Below are 21,881 nucleotides of genomic sequence, written 5' to 3'. Positions count from 1 at the left end.
ATCTAACTAACTTGCTTGTGATGCAAGCCATCTACCATTACCAAACTAACTAACAAACAGAATGATTCAACTAACAATTAACTAACAACGGACAAAGTTAATACTTCCTAACATATCCTCCCCTAAACTGAACTTATAACAAGTCTATTTAGCAATTCCAGTTTGCACAGTCCAAGCTTGTCTCTCAATCTGGAGAATGTTTCTAAACTCAAAGGCTTGGTCATAAGTTCTTCTCTTTTTCCCTTCTTATACATCATCAAACCATAGCTAGTTTTTCCTTTCAAGTATCTCAGAATTCTCTTCACGGCTGCCATGTGAATTTCAGTTGGTCTTTCCATGTATCTTGCAATCAAGCACGCTGAATATGCAAGATCAGGCCTGGTTGCAAGAAAATACATGAGACATTGTTCCATTTGCTTGTGTGTTGTCGAGTCCGCTCCTTTTCTAAACTGATCTTTAGCCAACTTGCAGCTAGGCACTATGGGATTGCACACTAAGTTGCAGCTTTCCATGCCATGTCTTTGCAGGATATCTTTAGCATATTTTTGATGATAAATGAATATTCCATCGTTGTTCAGTCCTGCTTAATTTCAACACCCAGAAAGTTCATCATTTTGCCCAGATCAGTCATATCAAACTTCTTCATAGAGTGCTTGAATTCATTAACATGGTTTATTTAGAATATGCACTGACCAATTTACTGATAATTACATTGGTTGCAAATATACAAATTACTATACTACTTAATGGTTAAGTAAATTTTGTAAATGGTAAAATTAGAGAGAAAAACGGCAACCATTTTCTTTAGAAAGGTGTCAATTCCATACACTTAAGAAAAGTGATGAATGAATGTTTAAATTGTATACACGTTCATTCATGCTATATATATAATGTGCTTGCCTGCCTCCTAATTCACTCACTCAACATTATCTTATCACCAACCATTTAGTTTCTTAAGATAAAAATTGCTATAGGAATCTCCCTATGAAGTTCTTCAAATACTCTTGCTCAATTATGATCTTTCTTATTAAGATGCTAGCAGCAGGAGGTACTTAATTAATTTATTAAATTTTTCTACTATTCATATTCATTAGCTATCTAGTTTATATTATGATCTCATTCTTGAGTCTATATAATTTGTTATTTTGATTTTGAATTTTTGCAGCTAATGGACAACCAAATGGAGCATGTTTCTTACCCGACTTAAAATGGAACCATGCAGCAGAGGTCATGAATCTCTACTACGCGAAGAGGTCAAGATAAAATTTCTTTTAATGGATTCCTTAAACAATGCCCTAAGGGGTACTTGTTAGCAAGACTCAATTACTAATATAAGTTCATTATAGTATTTGTCTACATAAAGATCGGGTTAATTAAGAAGATGTGTATGGGCGCATATGCATGCGTGCGCGCGAATGCGTGTATGTGTGCGTGTGTGTGTGAACTAAGTAAGCAGTTCAATTTCAAACATCTGGCATCAAGAGCCTAGTTCTAAGTGAAAAGAGTCGTCAATGGCACGACACATACAGATGGAAACTTTCCTGCAAAACCTTCCAATTCTCAATGGGAAGAATTATGACAACCGGAGCAAACAAATGAATGTGGTGTTTGGTTTCCAAGATTTATGGGATTTGGTGCAGAATGGAATATAACCCATTGGTGATCGTGCCACTGATGAAAAAAAGTTGCGCATAAAGAGAAGAAGAAAGATTACAAGGCTTTGTTCATTATTTATAAATGTGTGACTGTTGACAATTCAAATGGAAGAGACTCACAAAGTGAAAGCAGTTCTTGAAAACCGGAGAACATTAATAGCAATCCTGGTCGTTTTAATGGAAATATATAAGTGGAAATAACAATAGAAGAAGAGGTGGCAAGAAAATATTTGATGAGTAATGTTCATTCCAGTGTTAGAGAGTGTTCAAAAGTGAATGTTGCTAGCATTCCTCAACACTATTTTGTTTATTGATTGGCAAAATACTTGGTCTTATGTGTTATGATAGAATTTAGATTCAATGTCCCCAAATTTCATAAATACACTTCGGTTTGTATAACCTAAACGAGACAAAATGAGAATTCCGTAGATGGTGCGAGAAAAGTGGGAGTGATAAGAAATTCTCGGAAAATACATGGCCATCAAATGCTCAAGTTCATCAAAGATACAGAAATAGGCTACTATCCCTTAAGCATTTTCCAACAATTAATAGAGTGTGACCATAAAAACAGTTCAGTACTAATATTTCCGTTCAAAAAATATCCATATTTAAATGAAAAAAAATGCTGAGTTTGTGTGTGTGTTGTTTATAGGGAGTTAAACAAAGTCCTCGTGAGTTGGTAGGGACAATGCATGATGTATGCAAGGTCCGGGATAGTTCAACAATATGTTGAGGATAGTTCACCAATATGTTGAGGGTGTGGATTGATACTTCTTTTGGTGGTCCAATAACAAAACTCATTCCATACTTTAGCAAAAAACTTGCCAGAGGAAAAAAAAGTAGAAAAATAGTAAAATAACATTTGATATGAGTAACTAAGTCCTATTTTTCTTGATCAATAGAACTAAAAAGTTTAATTGTTTCTTAAGTACTAGGAATTTGAAAAAACTCTAGAAAAAAGACAAATAAAAAAGGACAAGTTAAAAGAATCAATTAGGGTGTAATATATGTCATGAAACAAACTTGAAAGGAAACTCCAAACGGTTGGCAAAAGCGGAAATAATTAAATAATGTACATCAAATTTCATCGCGCATCAGCAGATGTAAAAGAATTGGCAAATCCAGGAGACCGAGGAGGGATACTTGACTGTGTATACTCACAACCAGCAGCCATCGAAGAAGATTTCGAAACATCAAGTGTGTTGCTCGTTCCTTCAAGATTCGGCCACTTACTAAGTCCTTGAGGAAAACTTATATCCAAGTCAATCCCATACATGTCATCAGCTTCAGGTTCAGCCGGCTTCCAAATCTCGACAAGAGGTGCTAGCACATTCACTACATGTCCCATGTCAGGACGCTGATGAGGCTCCCTTGCACAACATTGGCTTGCCAATCCTGCCATAGTCCTGAAACTCTCCAGGCCTTCCTCGTCTATGTCCATTGCTGGATCAATGACCTTTTCGAATGAGTCTTTGTTTAGTAGCATCCTTCGGAACCATGTAACGAGGTGTATGTTCTCGTCCGATTGGCTGTTCTCAATTACTTTTCTTCCGGTTATCATCTCCATAAGAATCACGCCATAGCTGTATACGTCTACCTTTGTGGTGACTCGACCGGTGACTGTGACATATCATACCATTTAAACTAGTTAGCGAGTTGAACAAGAAAGGAGAAAAATTACAAATATGCTAGAATTTATATAACATTTAACAACAAAATATAGACACACAGAGACAGAGAATCACACGAACAATATGAATCATGTTTGCCTGTTTTCTCAATACAGTTCTTTCAAGATAAAATTTGATAAAAAAAAATAAAAATAAAAATAAAAAGCATAGTATTTGAGAATGTTGCAAAAATTTGTCTCTATACTCTATAGTTCATCTGAGACTAAAGTAGAAACCTACACAATTAACATGTGCAATAAAAAACAGTAATGCAACAAAAATTATTCTAAATTATAATTAACATGTGATTACCTGCATACTCTGGTGCCAAATAACCAAAAGTTCCTGCAAGTCTAGTCGCAAATGAAGTTTGTCCTTCTGGAGCAAGCCGAACTAATCCAAAGTCGGCTACTTTAGCGCGCATATCATCTCCAAGCAAGATATTTGATGGCTTCAGATCCCTGTGGATGAAAATTTGCTGAGCCAGACCATGAAGATATTCAACACCTCTAGCAACATCCAAGGCAATGGAAAGCCTACATTTCCATCCGAGCGGTTTCGACCCATCGTCTTTCCAGTCAAAGATATGTTGACTAAGAGTTCCCTGAGGCATGTATTCAAAGACAAGAAGTTTCTCGTTGTCGTCCAAGCAATAGCCATGGAGTGCAACCAAATGCCTGTGTCGAACCCTAGTGAGAACCGCGATTTCAGACTTGATCTCATTTAACCCTTCGTCACCAACCATTTCAGATTTCATCCTTTTCACTGCAATCTTTGTTCCATCGTCCAATTCTCCTTTGTATACAGTAGCGAAACCACCTTTCCCCAATATGTTTTTTTCACTAAAATTGTTTGTAACTTCTCTTAGAACTTGAATTGAAATCACCATATTACCAGCTTCCACATTTCGAACACTACTCGATGGACTAAATCCACCAGTTCCTCGTGCAACGCCGACACTGGAACTTCCGGCTGCTGCAACACTTATTTTCACGCCATTTCCATCACCTGAATGACGAGGATGTACCACTATTGCATTTGGAGTTTGAACTTTACCAGCACACTTATTATGTCTTCTACCGCGCATAACAAATACCAAAACCCCTACTACACCAAGTAAACAAACAATCCCCATCACAATCCCAACAATTGCTCCAACACTAATTTTCTTCTTATATTCACCTCCAGAACTAGAGCCGGGCGAGCCAGGAGGTTTGTCCTTTCCAATATCAGGATTTCCACCGGTTTTAACAACCACATCTCCGCGAAACGATGGTATCTGACCATACAATGCATTATTCGAAACATCTAGCTCTTTCAAAGCCGGCATACTAGCAAGCTCCTTAGGTATAGTGCCGGTGAGATGATTGTTATCAAGAAGCAACTTCGTCACAGAACTAAGACTTGCAAAACTAGATGATATACTACCGGAAAAACCCATTTTCTCGAAGGCGATAACTGAAATGTTCCCACTAGAACAAACAATCCCTAACCAACCACCTTGACAAGGGTCATTACCTTGCCAACTTTGAGCAAGTTTAAGAGGATAACCAAAAGGTTCAACAACAGAAAGCAAAGCATTAACAAGTGGACTACATGGTTGACCAACAACCTTAGTACAAAAGCTATTAATCCCTTTATCCATATCATTATCAACCTTAACATCATCTTTAAACTTAGGAGGTGACCCTTGAAGACGATTGTTCGTCAAAGCCACAGCTTTCAAACTTTGAAGCGAAATTAAAGACTGCGGAACAACACCGGTTAACTGATTATCTCTGAAACTAACTTCAGACAATTGATCATGATTTGAAAAATCTGGTATTGGACCAGTAAAAGCATTACTTTGAACCCAAATTACTTTCAACGACGTCATATTTTGCAAAACAGAAAGTGTACCATTGAGTTTATTACCATTTTGATTATTCACCCAAAGGTTCTCTATAGAACTACCAGATAAACTATTAGGCAAATTACCTCCAAGAGAATTAAAAGACACCTTCAAATCTGTCAAACTTGGAAAAGTGTCATTTCCAAAGAATTCAGGGATTACACCAACTAAACCAGCACTATTAGCAGAAAAAAGCTTAAGGGCTAAACAATTCTTAAGACTAGAAGGAATTTGCCACTGAGAAAAAGGGTTAGAATCAATTACCACCTCTATCAAATTACTCATGTTGGTGAAGAAATCACTAGGCATGGAAGTGAAACTGTTGTTTCTGATATACAAGTTCTGAAGTGAATTTGGCATGTATGGAAAACCTCCAGAAAACTCATTTTCACTGCAATCGAAACGAGTTAAAGCAGTGAGTTGCATTAATTCTTTTGGTAAAGAACCTTGAATATTGAGTTGTCCTAAATTAATTTCAGTGACCGTCGTTCCGCTGCATGAAACTCCCTTCCATTTGCAACAATCTTTGTCTGACCAATCAAGATCATTGCTTGATGATGTTATAGAACTTTTCAGCTTTTGCATAACAACGTCATCTTGAGACCATGCAGCAATAAACATCATAAAAAACAGTAAAACAAGGTGAAGAACATAGGAAACTCCAAAACTCATTTTGTGTTTTGTGCAAGTTTTTTCTCAAGTTTTTTTTGTTGTTGATGGAAATGAGTTTTGAGGGAAGGGTTTAATAAGAAGAAAAAGAGAGAAAAAAAACAAAGGAAGGTAGCGTAAGAGAACAGAGAATAATGTAGCAAGAATGAGAACAAAAAACACTTAATCAAGCTGGCATTGATAAGGATTGGACTGAAAAAGGGAATGTTTTTAAGGGAGAATCAATTGAAAGAGAAAGAAAGAAAAAACGCTTTTATGGGATGAATGAATTGGAATAAATACATGGCGGGGAATGAGGAAGAAAGAGACACTAAAGAGTTATATTTGTAAAAATATTTAAAAAAAAGTTATAACAATCAATAATTATATTGGTTTTGATTTTTTATTTTTTTTATAATAAAGAGCGGATGGCGTATCATGCATACTAAAACCATACTCTATATTGTTTTATGTGTGTGACATGTTGCGCGTCACGCGTCTTGATGGAAAATTGCAAAAATGGATTTTAAACCGCGGGCGTAAGGGTGTATGCGGCACGCGTTAAATCTCATATTACAGCATATTGCATATTATATTGTAAATTACAAATTTTAGCACACAACTTTAAATCTCATATTATTATGTAAGGGTATATTTGTAAAATATTTAAAAAAGTTACAACAATTACTTTTAAATTGACTTTGATATATTTTTTTTTTTAATAATGAGAGCGGATGGAGTATATGCATACTAAACTACTCTATCTTGTTTTATGCGTGTGACATGTTACGCGTCACGCGTCTTGATGAAAAATTGCAATGCATGATTTTAAACAGCACGCGTAGCAGTTGTAAGGGACTAAGGGTGTACGCGGCACGCGTTTAATCTCAAATTACAACATATTGCATATTAAATTGTAAATTACAAATTTTAGCACACACATCTTCAAATCTCATATTATAAACGAGATAGTTTACTTAAAATGATACTAAATCAATTTCAAATACAGATTAAAATGGTTGTTCCCTCAAATGACTTGATAAAAAAGGTAAGTTTCAACTACAAACATCTTCACACTTATTGGAAAAAGGAAAGAAAAAAAAAACATCTTCATTGACTTGCATCACCAACTCACCATCCTGAAATGAACTATACACATAATTAGAATGCAGAACATAATTTATTTCCAATTTATTATATCAAATTAATGTTTACCTTAGACTGCTTTCATCATTCATCCTTCCAAGCCACCATAATTAACCTTGCTACTTATATAGAAATTTTTAAAATCAAATCATACAGTGATATGAGAAATGGTATTAGATTAGTTTGCTAGTTAAAAAGATCCAAAAACTGAACCGAACTACGAACCAAACTGAACCGAATAATAATTAACTGAACCATTTAAGTAGCTTGTGAACCAAACCGGTAATTTAATAACGATTATTGAACCATAACTGATATGTTTTGAACCGAATCGAACCATTTTAAACCGAACCAAACCATCAGCAAAACACAAACTTCATATTTTAACAATGAAGTTTTATTTTCCCTTTCATCATGCATTATCATTGGAATTGTTGATGTTTTTGTTGATATTCCTAAAATACAAATAGTAAAACCACAAAAAATTAATAAATAGTGTGATTTAATTCTTAAAAAGGATTAATACATTTGGTCATAGTTTAAATATAATTAATAAAATGTCTTAATACAATTTTGAGAAAACCAAAATTCTTAACACCTGTCACATAATTCAAATTTATGAAAAAGAACAAAAAAAAAAAATTTAGTTTACAAAAGGATAAGAAAACACATTTTGGTTCAAAATATTACTTTGGGTTTTGTTTCGTTCGGTTCGTAGACAACAAAACTGTTAACTAAACTCCATAACTTTGGTTCGGTTTGGTTACTCGCAAACTTCAAACTGTTTGGTTCAGTTTTTCGAACCGTTTAAACGGTTCGGTTCAGTTATCTTCAAAAACCAAACCATGCCCACCCCTACTACTCGGCATAACATGTATTTTAGTGTTTTCTCGAGTCTTTTTGTCTTTTATTTTTAGATTTTTTGGAGGATTGCAGTGAGTTATTGATAGTTTGGGAAATGTCATGCAATATATTAAATTGAGTCATCGTGAGTATATGTATTTTTAGATTTTTATAGGATTACAATGAGTTATTGATAGTTTGGTAAAGGTTATGCAATATATTAAATTGAGTCATTGTAAGTCGATGCATTTGTCTAACCAGACAACTTTATACAGTGTCATAGTGTTAGGTATAGGTTAATGGGTTGATTTGAGGAAAAGACACATTGTGGAAGTTACAAAGGTACGAACGTAAAAACATTGAAGATATTAAAGTTCAGACCACATTGGATTTGAAATGGAAAGCATAACGTACATAAAGGTGTATGTGACGCTCGTACGTGATTAAAAAAATATGCCTATATATTGATTTTCTAAGCGTCAAGCGAGAAGCAAGGGTTCTAATTTTTATAACTTTGAAGGCTAAAGGCGCGATCTATGCAACACAACTGGCGGTTTTACCCTTTTGAAACAAGATTGAAGATCATAGTCACTCTATGAGTAGCTAGACACTTTAGATTAGGGTTGAATGATCAACATATATAATATTGTTTGAACCATGTAATCTATGATATCTTATATTAATGCAATTTGAACTAAATTTGTTCATTATACCTTGTGCTTAATGCTTTACACATAAAACCTACTAAAAATAACTGAAAAATATGCTAAGAATAACGTAAGATGATCTGTCATCAGTAGTTTCCGGTGTTCGTTACGTTGGTGGATTCATACGGTAAAATTATCTCCCAAATTCAATTGGTACCACATGCATGTAGAAGTGTCTAGAATATTGCATGCACTTGAGATTGGTGAAATGTGTCGTACTTGACTATGTGATTTGGTGATTATGTGCATTGGTGAAACTTGGTCAACGTTGTGACCATGGGCGGATACACCCCCCAGCTAGCCTTGACACTAGCCCGGGATCAACACTCATTTTCTTTGTAGCAAGTCCAACCCAATAGCCCATTAACCACTTAAATAAAAACGACTATTACCTTTTCCACCTACCCATTTCTCGCGCGCCCAGTATGTTTTACAAAAATGCCTATGAGTAATTCGGATTTTAAAATCCAAAATAATTTTTCGCTAATTCGGATTATAAAATCTGAAATATGCTTATGTATAATCAGCAATCAGAATCTCTTCCATTTCCGCAATTATGAATTTTGCTTTTAAAAACAACCAAAAAACAAAGTAAAAAAAGCTAAAAACCTATCAAATAAAATCATAAAAATATAAAAATACCACCAAAAATTTCTAAAAATCAAATAAAACTAATGCAAATTTTTTTCGAATTTTTCTTAGATATGAAAAATGAGTCTTGATCCTTGATTTTTTTCTTCTTCTGATTTTCTGTGAAAGTTTCGGTACAATCGGATCAAGTACCCCAAATATCATTTTTTTTAATGGGAATAGCTAACAATGACCTAAAACAGGAGGGTGATAGTAAGGAAGATTAATATGCTCCTTAAAATGATTATACATGTTATAAGCATGTTCAGAATTGAAATAGGGTGTTTAGGGCATGTTCGGATTCCATAAATCGGAAACATATGGTGTTTTTGAGGTTTTCGGATTATAAAATCCGAATTGGTGAAAAACTCTTTATTTTCACCCAATAACAAAGGAAAAACATAGTTCGGATTTTAAAATCTAAAAATCACAGGGGCATTTTTAGAAAATTTACAGGGCACACGAGATTGAGATAGGGTGAGAAAATTAATAGTAAAAAAAAAATTGATAGAAAACTCTTTGCTTTGAGGCGCATATAATCTGCTCTGCTTCTCCTTCTCTCAACTCGCGGCTGACCTCTCAATTCTCAGTCTCTTAGTCGTGTTTCACTTTCATTTGCCTCTCCCTATCTCAACTTGCGCCTCACCCTCTCTCAACTCTCAGTCTGCCTCCATTTTCATTCCTTCTCCGTTCCACTATATTTAGCACGCAAATAGGTCTCTGAAAGGACATTTACCTCCTAATTTTATTTAGCACACTATTGGTAGGTTATATTTCATCTATCTTATTTCAAATTGTACTTTTGTTAAAAAAAAATGACGAACCTTTTTTATTTCAATTTATGACTATTTATATATATTATGTTACATGCGAATTTGCGATAATTGCTCAGGCTCTATAAAATTCCTGGCTCCACCACTGGTTGTGACTATGTGGAAATGTGAACTTGTATATGTTGTTTGATTATGCTTGTACACTTGTATAATAATGTTGATGTGTTGATTCGATGTTGTATGATTTGATTAAGAGTTATTTATTGAACAATGAAAAATGAATATGTTGTTATGCATTTATTGGATTATATGTTTATTATGTGGAATATAATCTAACCCCTAGTGGTCGTTTGGTTGACCCCCTGCCTATTTGTATTAATGGGTAGACGACATACAAGACTGACTCTCTTATTGCTTGTGAGTTGCTTGAGGACTAGCTTTGGAGCTACCTCTTTTCTTTTTGCTCGGGGTCTAGTTTAGGACTCTGATTAAGGTGTCGGACTTATTTATTTATGCCTTTTTGAGACTTGTTGCTCACTTATGCATGAGATTTGAGATTTATTTAGTGATGTATTATGACACATGGTTGTTGAGATTTTATTTGTTGTCGAGATATTTTGTATGATGATTTTCCGCTGCGAGCTTTTGAAAGCATAGTTATGTATGTTTTTAGATAATTGAAGATGTAACATTTAAACTCTTTTGAATAATGTATTATTTGCATGATTTATTGTGTTAAAGGGTTTAAAGTGTTATAGAGACGATTTACATGCTACTTTATAACTTGTACAATTTAGTATGTTGGAATTTATGGATAACTTTAATTACGTTGATATATCTATTCTAATTATACCTTTAATCAACTTTTTCTATAATAAAATTGTTGTTGGTGTCACTAAGAAAAGAATTTAGATTATATTTTTTTGTTATATTGTATTATTGTCGATGTCGTTGAAATAGATAATCATGGTTGGTTTGATTTTTTATAACTTGAAAGCAACAAACATTTATATATTTTTTTTAGTTTTAATCTAAATTAAAATTTCATTAAAAAAACACCGTTCATAATTTTCAAACGTTAACGCAATAAAAAGAGCGGAAAGACGGCACGTGAGTTCCCGTCTTTTTGCTAGTAAAATAAAAATCAATTATTATTAATTGTTAATGCACTTGGTTAAATAAATATAATAAATATTTGTCTTGGGCTTAATTGAGAATAACCCGTGATGGGTTGGGCCATTCTTACTGATAGCCTGTTGAGAGGTCTCTACCCTCATCTGATGGATATATAACCTGACTATCTCATTAGGTCAGTTATCATTATGTCGTTATTCCATCAGCAAGAGGGCAATTACAACTTCTCTATCAACCGTTTATGAAGAATCAATGGATCCAACAATGACAAGTATGTTTACATGCTTTAATGATAAATTTGCATTCATTCAATATGCTATGTTTTGTGTCTATAATTGCTTAAAAGATCACAATTTACTTCAATTGGTATCAAAGCCAATTAGACACATTGTATGGTTATTGTTTTGAATGTAACGATTGCATGAATATTACTAATTTTTATTGTACGATTATGTTTATATATGTTGGATGCATGTGATTCCAATTTTCTATTATCCATGTGCATACGATTTCTATTTTTTTTACAGTTCCTTTTTTGATAATTATTTGGATACATGATCAAGAAAACATGTTTTCAACAAATATTATTTTATACCATGGATAAGCTTTCCCTGTTTGTGATATCTGTTTTTTCATGAAAATTGATTTTGTTCATCCATGCAAAATAAAATAAAATTGATTTACAAATTGATTTGGTTCAACGTTTTTCATGAAATTGATTTTGGGAAATTGTTTGTTATTGTCTCGCGATCAAAACCCTGTAAAAACCGTTGATTTTCAATGACTGAAACTGTAGATTCATCTGGATATAATCACGGGTCGTTTTGACCCGTTTATGTGACATATGTGTGAGAAAGGTGATTTAAAAAATAAAAAAAAAACTCCAACCACGTGTTTATTTGTTGTGGACGACTCAAATCGAGTCTGCGTGTGTGACGCACACACTAGCTCTATTTGTAGGTCCCTCAATTTTTTTCAGGGCCTTTTGGGTCACTTTTTTGGACTGGCTCATTATTTGTTTTATTGCTTAAGCTGATTTGGGCCATTTGCATAATTGATAATTATTTGGTAGCTATTAATATTCATACTAATAGTAATTACATCATATCGATGTAATATTGTTTATCTGAATTTTGTATAAGTATAAGTTGTTTGTTTGTGTAGTTGTAATCTCACCCATGGTAAGACCAACTATGTGAATTTTGTTTTTTATTGTAGAATCAATTTATTAACGAAGTCAATTATTTACATTAGTAATTACATCATATCGTTGTATTATTATTGATACAAATTCCGTAAAAATTAATTGTTTATATTAGTAGTAATTACATCCTATTGGTGTATTATTATGGATGTAAATTTTGTTTATTAGTAATTATGAGCTATATTATATTAATAATAATTACATCCTATCGATGTATTATTATTTGTGTAATTATTATGGTACAATATCTTGTTTCATTTATGCTTATTATATTCCAATATCCTATCGATGTTGGAATTTTGTGTTATAAGTTTTGGTTATTATTGTACTTTGGGATGTAAGATCATAATGATGTAGAGTTTTTTCATAAGGATACTTTTGGCTACATATATGTGGAATCATTTTTTGCATAATATTTTTGATGATTCCTTATTGTTCAATGACAGACTCTTTTCCTAGCTCTGTGAAAACTCTGAATGGGATTAACTATGAGGACTGGAAAGATTCTCTAAATCACTACTTAGTTATTAATAATTTTGACTTATCCTTAAAAACTGACAAGCATGTTGCCCTTACCAATGCATCTACAGATTCCTATAAAGCCCTTTATGAAAAGTAGGAAACTTCTAATAGGGTGTGTCTTAAGATCATAACTTATACCATTGAGAATCCATTAGGCAAAGCATTTCAGAAAGTGACAATGCTAAAGATTTCTGAAGTCCATTGGTGAAAAGTTCACCCGCTTTGACAAAGCCAAGAAATGTGAGTATTTATCACTGTTTGACAAGACAAACTATGATGGCACAAGAAGGCAGTTACAACTTCTCTATCAACCGTTTAAGAAGAATCGATAGATTCAACAATGACAGGTACATGTTTACATGCTTTACTGATAAATTTCCATTCTTTCAATATGCTATGTTTTGTGGCTATTGTTTAACGATCAACAAAGATTTTTATAATATGAGTTTAACCTAAGACATTAGGGTTCTATATTAGATGAACAAGACCTTGAACCAAGAAACTGGTCTCGGTATATTTTGTAAATGTCGTGAACATAGATATTAAATTAATATTGACTTAAGAACTAGTATCACCTAACAAGAACATAGAGAGGATTCAGACAATCTTAACCGTCTTTCATCATTCTGATCAAATTCTTTATTTAATTTTCAATTGCAACCAACTCTTGAAACTCCCCCTATTTAATGTTTTAATTAAGCATTATTTAATCGTCAAGTAGAAGCAACAATCCATGTGGAGACAATTTACATACTAATTTATTACTTATACAATTTGGTACACTTACCAAATTATCCATCAATGACATATTAGCACCGATGAGGTGAGCGATGATTGAGGTTTTTTTTTTTGGGTGAGTGAAGAACTTGACTAATGAATCGTGATGACTAATCGAATTGGACTGATGAGCATTGGACCGATGAGTAAAAAATCATAAAATGTTCAGCTTAAGTTAAGTGTGAGTAAGGGTGTTAGAGAGATAGTTAGTAAAATTTGGGGGTGATATTTGTGTCGGTTCAATGGATATCAAAATGAATAACAAAAATCAAACTAAATCAATTCAGTTCAGTTTTAAACCAAACTAGAGAAGGTCGAGTAATTTTTTGGTTTGGTTTGAGTTTTTAGTTCTGTCGATTTTTCTTAAACAGTCACACCCCTTGATCCAATCAGTTATGAAGGACCTCCATTTCTTTTTCTTTTCTTGATTGACATTAGATCCTCTACCTTTCTTTTAAGTTTTAGGTTTATCATGAACCAACCTTCCTTTATCTTTGTTACAAGACCTGTTCTTGTTAAACTTCCCATTTACAAAATTTCTTTTCTTACTATCATGAAAATTCTTTTTAGACACATGAGCTTGTAAGGTTTTTTTTTAATCAGCAAAATTTTATTAAAAATCAGGTCTCTGCACAAGACGAACAAAGACCTGTGTTACAGAAAGTACAAACTAAAGGCGTCGTATAAAAGCGGAACACCCAAAAACAAATCCCAACAAATACATTCCTGCGATCAACACCCATCAAAATAAACATCATCTCCTAAAACTGATTCCTAAACTTACCGACCACTAAAAAACAACATCCATAACACTCTTTGCCACCACTCACCCCAAAAGAACATCTTGTAAAAGAGAACTCAATCCTCATCCCCAACATCGAGCCACATCCAAAGAACTCCTTGTAAGGCTTGATCTACTTTCCTCTCAGCACCTCTGCCAATTACCCTGAGCACATGAGCCTCTAAAGAACTTTGAAGCTCTTCTACAATCATTTTCACTAATGTCCTTAGTTTCTTATATTGCTACCAATTCTAAGTACCTTTTCAACCCCCATTTGATCAGATACAGTCTCTTCACAATTCTTCATTTGATTAGTAATGGCCATCAATCCAAGTATTGTACTGGCACGTTGGAATTGAAGCTTTACTTTATTCAATTTGGCTCCACCCACGTAATTCTTCACAAGAACATCCCACGCCACCTTCAAAGTATATGCATTTGCCACTTTTTCAGAATTACCAGCATCCAAGCATTGTCGAGTGATTTACAGTAGTTAGAATCACCAATGTAATCGTGTCCTGGTTTTATCAATTAACACTAGAAAACTCTTTTATCATCAATTTTCTATTTCTAACAAAATCAGTTTTAAGAGATTTAGACAACTTAAAGAAGTGGGAGTGATCTGAATCATACTTTTGCATTTTAAAAAAGATATATACTACTTTAGTTTGTACTTTATGTAACACTGGTCTTTTGCATCAAAATAGAAAATGTTTAATTTTTTTTATTATTATTATGATATAAGTTTTGACATAGATATTTTGAAATAATCATATTTTTTCGTTATTACCAAAAAGTTAAATAAAATGCAGAAAGTAGTAAAAGGTAGCAATAGTAGTAAAAAACCAAGGGTAGTATGGAAACTCAACCATCATAGCCATAAGGGTAGTATTACAAGGGTTGTCCTAATTTTGCATCGAAAAAAAAAAAAAAAAAAACATCTTTTGACTATAAAAATGTTTAAGATGAATATCCTATATTGAGTTCCTTAACATGTACCATAAGGGCACATGTTAACATTTGCATACATACATATCAAACTTTATCTTGCATCATTAGATGTAAAGGAATCTGCAAATCCAGGAGACCTAGGTGGTATACTTGACTGTGTATTCTCACAACTAGCAGCCATTGACGAAGTATACGAAACATCAAGTGTGTTGCTCATTCCTTCATGATTCTGCCACTTAATCAGTGCTTGAGGCAAACTCATATCCAAGTCAATCCCATATATATCATCAACATCAGGTTCAGCCGGCTTCCAAATCTCGACAAGGGGTGCTAGCACATTCACTACGTGTCCCATGTCAGGACGCTGATTAGGCTCCCTTGCACAACAGTGGCTAGCCAATCCTGCAATAGTCCTGAAACTCTCCAAGCCTTCCTCGTCGATGTCCATTGCTGGATCAATGACCTTTTCAAATGAGTCTTTGTTCAGTAGCATCCTGCGGAACCATGTAACAAGGTGGATATTCTCATCTTGTCGGCTATTATCAATTGCCTTCTTTCCGGTTATCATCTCCATAAGAATCACACCATAGCTGTATACGTCTACCTTTGTGGTGACTCGGCCAGTGACTGTGACATATCATAACATTTTAATAAATTAGGGAATCGAACAAGAAAGTGATAAGGGACAGTTTGTTTAGAAATAAAAAAGGGAAATACTAAACAGTGACCCAATAAAAAAAGTGATTTAAAATTGTAATAAATTTGAATGCCATAAAGAGATTTTTTTGCAATGCATATATTTGTTTGTGTTTCTTTGCAATCATAAAAATCACTTTTGTAGTATTTTTTCTCATCTATCACACTCATTCAGATTGTTTTTCAGCAGACTCAACATAACTCTTCATTATAATCAAACGTCAGTCTTTTTCTTAGACTAGTACATTTAATAAAACAAATTTTCACCATCGTTATAAATCATTTCTATATGGTATATGTGACTATTATAGTGACGGGCGATATGACTAATTTGTGAGGCCTTTATGAGAGGCTTCAGGGTGTTCTTCTCCGGTAATGCCACTACCACATCTGATATAGATTTTCATGAGGCTACTTTGAAAAACATGGTTTATGGTTTTGGTTACTTTCTTGATTGTCACAGGCTCAGACAAGCCCTTAGCCTTAAATAAAATGAAAATTTAAACGTTGTTATAAATTTGATTGTGAACTTATTATACCGTTCTGCTTTAACAGAATTTTGTTAGTAACACTATATACCCTGTTATGTGTGGACATGCTATCAGTCAAAAAGAAATAATGTATATGCAATGTATAGTTACCATCATAACTTGTTATGTATGAAGTAGCTGTTACAATCACAAAAAGGATAATTCATTGTTTCTTCGGTTCTTCCTCATCTGAATCTTAATTTCACTAGGTATAGACAAGTTTTAATCAGCCTTTATCACTATATAAACACAGTGAACGATTGTACAAGCTAAAACCATAATTACTGACAAAATTTGATAAAAAAGGCATAGTATTTGAGATTGCGGCAAAAAATTGTTTATGCAAACTAAATTCACACTGTCTGCAGTTCAGCCAAGCTGACACTAACATTATAACCAAAAAAGTCATATCCAACAAAAAAAATTCTAAATTATAATTAAAATGTGTTACCTGCATACTCTGGTGCCATATATCCAAAGGTTCCTGCAAGTTTAGTCTGGAATGAAGCTTGTCCTTCTGGAGCAAGTCGAACTAATCCAAAGTCGGCTACTTTAGCACGCATATCATCTCCAAGCAAGATATTCGATGGTTTCAGATCCCTGTGGATGAAAATTTGCTGAGCCAGACCATGAAGATATTCAACACCTCTAGCAACATCTAAGGCAATGGAAAGCCTTCTCTTCCATCCAAGCGGTTTCAACCCGTCGTCTTTCCAATCAAAGAGATGTTGACTAAGAGTTCCCTGAGGCATGTATTCGAAGACAAGAAGTTTCTCATTTTCGTCCAAGCAATAGCCAAGGAGTGCAACCAAATGCCTGTGTCGAACCTTAGTGAGAACCGCGATTTCGGACTTGATCTCATTCAGCCCTTGGTCACCAACCATTTCAGATTTCATCCTTTTAACTGCAATCTTTGTTCCATCGTCCAACTCTCCTTTGTATACAGTGGCAAAACCGCCTTTTCCCAATATGTTCTTTTCACTAAAATTGTCTGTAACTTCTCTCAACACTTGAATTGAAATCACCATACTACCAGCTTCCACATTTTTAACACTCCTTGATGGACTAAATCCACCAGTTCCTCCTGTAACACCGGCACCAGAACTTTCAGCTGCTGCAACACTTATTTTCACACCATTTCCTTCTCCAGAATGATGAGGATGTATCACTATCGCATTCGGAGTTTGAATTTTGCCATCACGCTTATTATGTCTTCTACAATACATAATAAATACGAAAACCCCTACAGCAATTATAAAGCCAACAATTCCCATCACAATCCCCACAATGACTCCAACACTAACTTTCTTCTTATCTTTACCTCCAGAAGTAGAGCCAGGGCTGTTGGGCGAGTCATGAGGTTTATCTTTTCCAATATCAGGATTTCCACTGGTTTTAACAACAACATCTCCGCGAAACAATGGTATCTGACCATACAACGCATTACTCGAAACATCTATCTCTTTCAAAGCCGGCATACTAGCAAGCTCCTTAGGTATAGTGCCGGTGAGATGATTATTACTAAGAAGTAACCTTGTCACAGAACTAAGACTAGCAAAACTAGGAGATATACTGCCAGAAAAACCCATGTTTTGAAAGTTGATAACTGAAACATTACCAGCAGAACAAATAATCCCTTTCCAACTATCACCACCACAAGGGTCATTACCTTTCCAGCTTTTAGCAAGTTCAAGAGGATAACCAAAAGGTTCAACAACCGAAAGCAACGCATTAACAACCGGACTACATGGTTGACCAACAACCTTAGTACAAAAGCTATTAATCCCTCTATCAATATCATTATCAACACGAACACTATTTTGAAACTTCGGAACTGACCCTTGAAGATAATTGTTTGTCAAATTAACAACTGTTAAACTTTGAAGCGAAGTTAAAGACGGTGGAACAACACCGGTTAACTGATTATCTCTCAAACTAACATCAAACAATTGATCATGATTCGATAAATCAGGTATTGGACCAGTAAACGAATTACCATGAACCCAAATTTGTTTCAACGATGTCATATTTTGCAAAACAGAAAGTGTGCCATTGAGTTTATTATTACTCTTTTGACCATTTACCCAAAGATTCAATATAGAACTACCAGATAAACTATTAGGCAAATTCCCTTCAAGAGAATTGAAAGACAGAGACAAATCAGTTAAAGCTGGAAAAGTTTCTTTTCCAAAGAATTCAGGGATTATACCAACAAAACTAGCATTTATAGCAGAAAATGTCTGAAGGGCCAAACAATTCTTAAGACTAGAAGGAATTTGCCATTGAGGAAAAGGGTTATAACCAATACTCACATCAATCAAATTACTCATGTTGGCGAAGAAATCACTCGGCATCGAAGCGAAATTGTTGTTACCAATAGACAAATGCTGAAGTGAAATTGGCATGTAAGGAAAATCACCAGATAAACTGTTTCCATTGCATTCAAACCGAGTTAACTCAGTGAGTTGCATCAATTCTTTTGGTAAAGAACCTTGAATGTTTGTATCTGCAATTTGAATTGCAGTGACACGATTTCCATTACAGGTAACTTTCTCCCATTTGCAATAATCTGAGTTTGACCAATCAAGATTACTGCTTGATGATTTGATTGAAGTTTTCAGCTTTTGCATTGCAGCATCATCTTGTGACCATGCAGAAACAAAGATCATGGAAAAGAGCAAAACAAGGTGAAGATTGATGGAAACTCCAAAACCCATTTTGAATTTTGTTAGAATTGTTGTAAAAATCTTATCTTTTTGTTGATATGAAAATGGGTTTTGATTTTGAGTGAAGGGTTTAATAAGGAAAAAGAGAAGAAAAAAACAGAGGAATTAGAGAAGAGAGAATAATGCTGTAAGAATAAGAAGAAGAAAAATCGCTTAATCAGTAATCACTTACGCGGTTGTGACTTGTGATAAGGATTCTACTAAAAGGGAATAAAGTGAAAGAGAAAGAAAAAACGCTTTTATGGTATGAATTTATTGGAATTTGATACACGGCGAAGAAAGAGGGAGAAAGAATATAGAGAGTGAGAAAGAAACTGAAGAGAGTCTACGTACCTACTAGTAGTAGTGTAAGGTGTTGTTTGGTGTTTGAGAAAAGTGAAAAATCACTTTCGGAAATTGATAGTGGAGTCCACCCTAGTGGCTTTATGGTAAACCATAGGTGGATTTGGGTTGTATGCAAGTTCACATTTGAACCCTCCGATCACGATCTAATGATAAATATTAGACCGTTCTGATGTGTGTGATTGCATGTAATCACATCACACGTTGTGTTTAGAAGTGTTAAAACGTGTCACTCGACTAATTATAACACACTTCAAGTTTCATCGGACATGTCCAAGAAAGATTGCAATGTGCATGTGAATGTTGAAACTTTCTTTTTAAAATTCGGTATCCAGTCCAATGAAATGTCGTAACCTTATTTTTAGTTGTTAATCAATTTTCAGTTGCTAATTAGGACTGTGAATGTTATTTTTGTGATCTATAATTAATTTATGTTTTCTGGTTGCTTGTTCTAGATATGTTTGATGATGTTAGTGTTGAACCAAAGTGAGTTTTAAAACAATGTCTCTAAAGTTTTAATGATAATAACGTATGAAAAAATAATTTGAAACTCTAATGTGTGTTCAATTGTGCATGGCCGTATAAGTAAATTTTGACTTCAAAGTCAAGTTTTTGGTTCTGATACATCAAATTCTGAACACAAAGGAAAACAATTTCTTGCTCTAGAGAAGCATCGGAAATGTCTTAATACTTAGAAGATGATTAGAAGAAAGGTCAACATAACATCAAAGTTATGATCGGAAGGTGTCTTGAAGACTCTAACGAGAACAAGTTCTAAAGGACACATGAGCTTTAACCAGTTTTGTCTTCTTCTAAAGGAACATCACTTTTAAAGTTCTGATAGTATGTTTGTCTTCTTTTGACCTTGTGCAAAAATAAACAAAGAACTTCAATGACAAAGAGAATGTAACATATCATTCCCTAAGAAGCAAAGAACTCATATAGTACCATTCAACGACATAATCCATTTGAGGCAAGTTTTCAAATTTGATCAAAGCTTTTTAAGGAAGAATCTGATGTGTTGGCACTCTTTAAACAACCGCTCTTTCGTTTATTTCATAGTGTTTCTTGAACTTAAGCTGGTTTACCGCTCTCTAAGTACATACAAAGTGTACACACATATAAATTCTTTTGTAAAACTTTGATTGTAAAAGTCTTCTTATGTGAGGCAAGGAAGTCTAAAACTTGTGTGTTTGAGCAATTGTAATTTTGTGTAATTATAGTGAAAAATCCATTGAAAGTGTAAGGGGACTGAACTAACCTCGAATTGTGATGTGAAACAGGATAATTTACTTATGTTGTCTCTGTTCTCTCTTTGATTATCGACTTATTTTGTTTTATTTAAACACTTAAAATAAGATTTTCATAAAAAGTCAACAAAATTCAATCTCCATTTGTGTTTTTCTCACCTTCAGTTTGTCTCTTTTACCTGTTTCGATGCACTATCTTCGTTGACAAGATATATGACTACTTTGATGTGATACACCTAAACTAGAAATTATATATAATAATTAATTTTTATATATCAACTATTAAAATATTCTTCGATTGATTTATTATATTTTTAACCAACTTATAAATGTGTGGGTGTAAAAGACCTAGACACATTAAGCAAGTGTGGTGGCCTAACTTTTAAGAGATTTTATGTGTGATTTTTTTTTCTTTAAGTAGTATATCAATTGAAAATTCACCTTTTATGATGAATGAACAGGGGCGGAGCGACGTTCAGTGGTATATGTGGGCTGGTGCCCCCACTATCTTTTCATTCGGTATATAAATATATAGTATAATCATAACTCACACCTACACAAAATTACAAATAATTACTTATATTTAAGTTTGACCAACTACATTACCCTTGACATCTTAGTTGTTGTTGGTTTTATCCCCTTTAATTTTATGATATGATGATTATTATACTATATTATGGTAAGACTTAAAAGTTTAAATTAGAAGGGATTGGCAATGTTGAATATTAATTTGTTATATATTTTGTCTTACAATTTTTTTTAACCAGGAAAAGAAGACCGTAGTAATTCAAAATTCAAGAAGATAATTCTTGAATTTATTTCTTAAACTATGTAAAATCCGTTTGTGCCTAAAAAAATTAAATCAATTTCTGTTTTTGTCAATAAATAAAACCTGAAATCCATCAATTTAGCTCTAAAAGTATATGAAATCAATCAATTTAATCGGATCACTTATTATATTTACATATTAAAGATTAAATTTGAAAATAATGCGATACTTTAGAG

At 33.7% G+C, this 21,881-nt stretch overlaps 2 protein-coding genes across 2 annotated transcripts; both read right to left on the bottom strand.

The window, feature by feature from the left end:
• Positions 1-2,670: 2,670 nt before the first annotated feature.
• LOC25482586 (receptor protein kinase TMK1) lies at positions 2,671-5,979 on the bottom strand. The gene is made up of 2 exons (XM_013611172.3): positions 3,638-5,979; positions 2,671-3,275 (listed from the first exon to the last, which is right to left on the bottom strand). Exons 1-2 carry the CDS (start codon positions 5,886-5,888, stop codon positions 2,740-2,742), a joined length of 2,787 nt encoding a protein of 928 aa, XP_013466626.1. The 5' UTR covers positions 5,889-5,979; the 3' UTR covers positions 2,671-2,739.
• Positions 5,980-15,216: 9,237 nt separating this feature from the next.
• Positions 15,217-19,628, bottom strand: LOC25482585 (receptor protein kinase TMK1). Its single transcript, XM_013611171.3, has 2 exons — positions 17,010-19,628; positions 15,217-15,959 (listed from the first exon to the last, which is right to left on the bottom strand). The coding sequence occupies exons 1-2, from the start codon at positions 19,273-19,275 to the stop codon at positions 15,424-15,426; spliced, it is 2,802 nt and encodes a 933-aa protein (XP_013466625.1). The 5' UTR covers positions 19,276-19,628; the 3' UTR covers positions 15,217-15,423.
• Between the last annotated feature and the right edge of the window lie 2,253 nt (positions 19,629-21,881).

This window comes from Medicago truncatula, chromosome 1 (genome assembly GCF_003473485.1).
Source record: "Medicago truncatula cultivar Jemalong A17 chromosome 1, MtrunA17r5.0-ANR, whole genome shotgun sequence".
Lineage (NCBI taxonomy): Eukaryota > Viridiplantae > Streptophyta > Magnoliopsida > Fabales > Fabaceae > Medicago > Medicago truncatula.
The sequence above is the reverse complement of the archived record's forward strand: the minus strand, read 5'-3'. Positions and strand labels throughout refer to the sequence as shown.

Excerpts from the sequence above, each read along its gene's own strand:
- LOC25482585 (XM_013611171.3), bottom strand. The coding sequence starts at position 19,275 with ATGGGTTTTGGAGTTTCCATCAATCTTCACCTTGTTTTGCTCTTTTCC. Across the intron at positions 15,960-17,009 it reads TATGGCACCAGAGTATGCAG|TCACTGGCCGAGTCACCACA; the intron begins GTAACACATTTT and ends GATATGTCACAG.
- LOC25482586 (XM_013611172.3), bottom strand. The coding sequence starts at position 5,888 with ATGAGTTTTGGAGTTTCCTATGTTCTTCACCTTGTTTTACTGTTTTTT. Across the intron at positions 3,276-3,637 it reads TTTGGCACCAGAGTATGCAG|TCACCGGTCGAGTCACCACA; the intron begins GTAATCACATGT and ends GATATGTCACAG.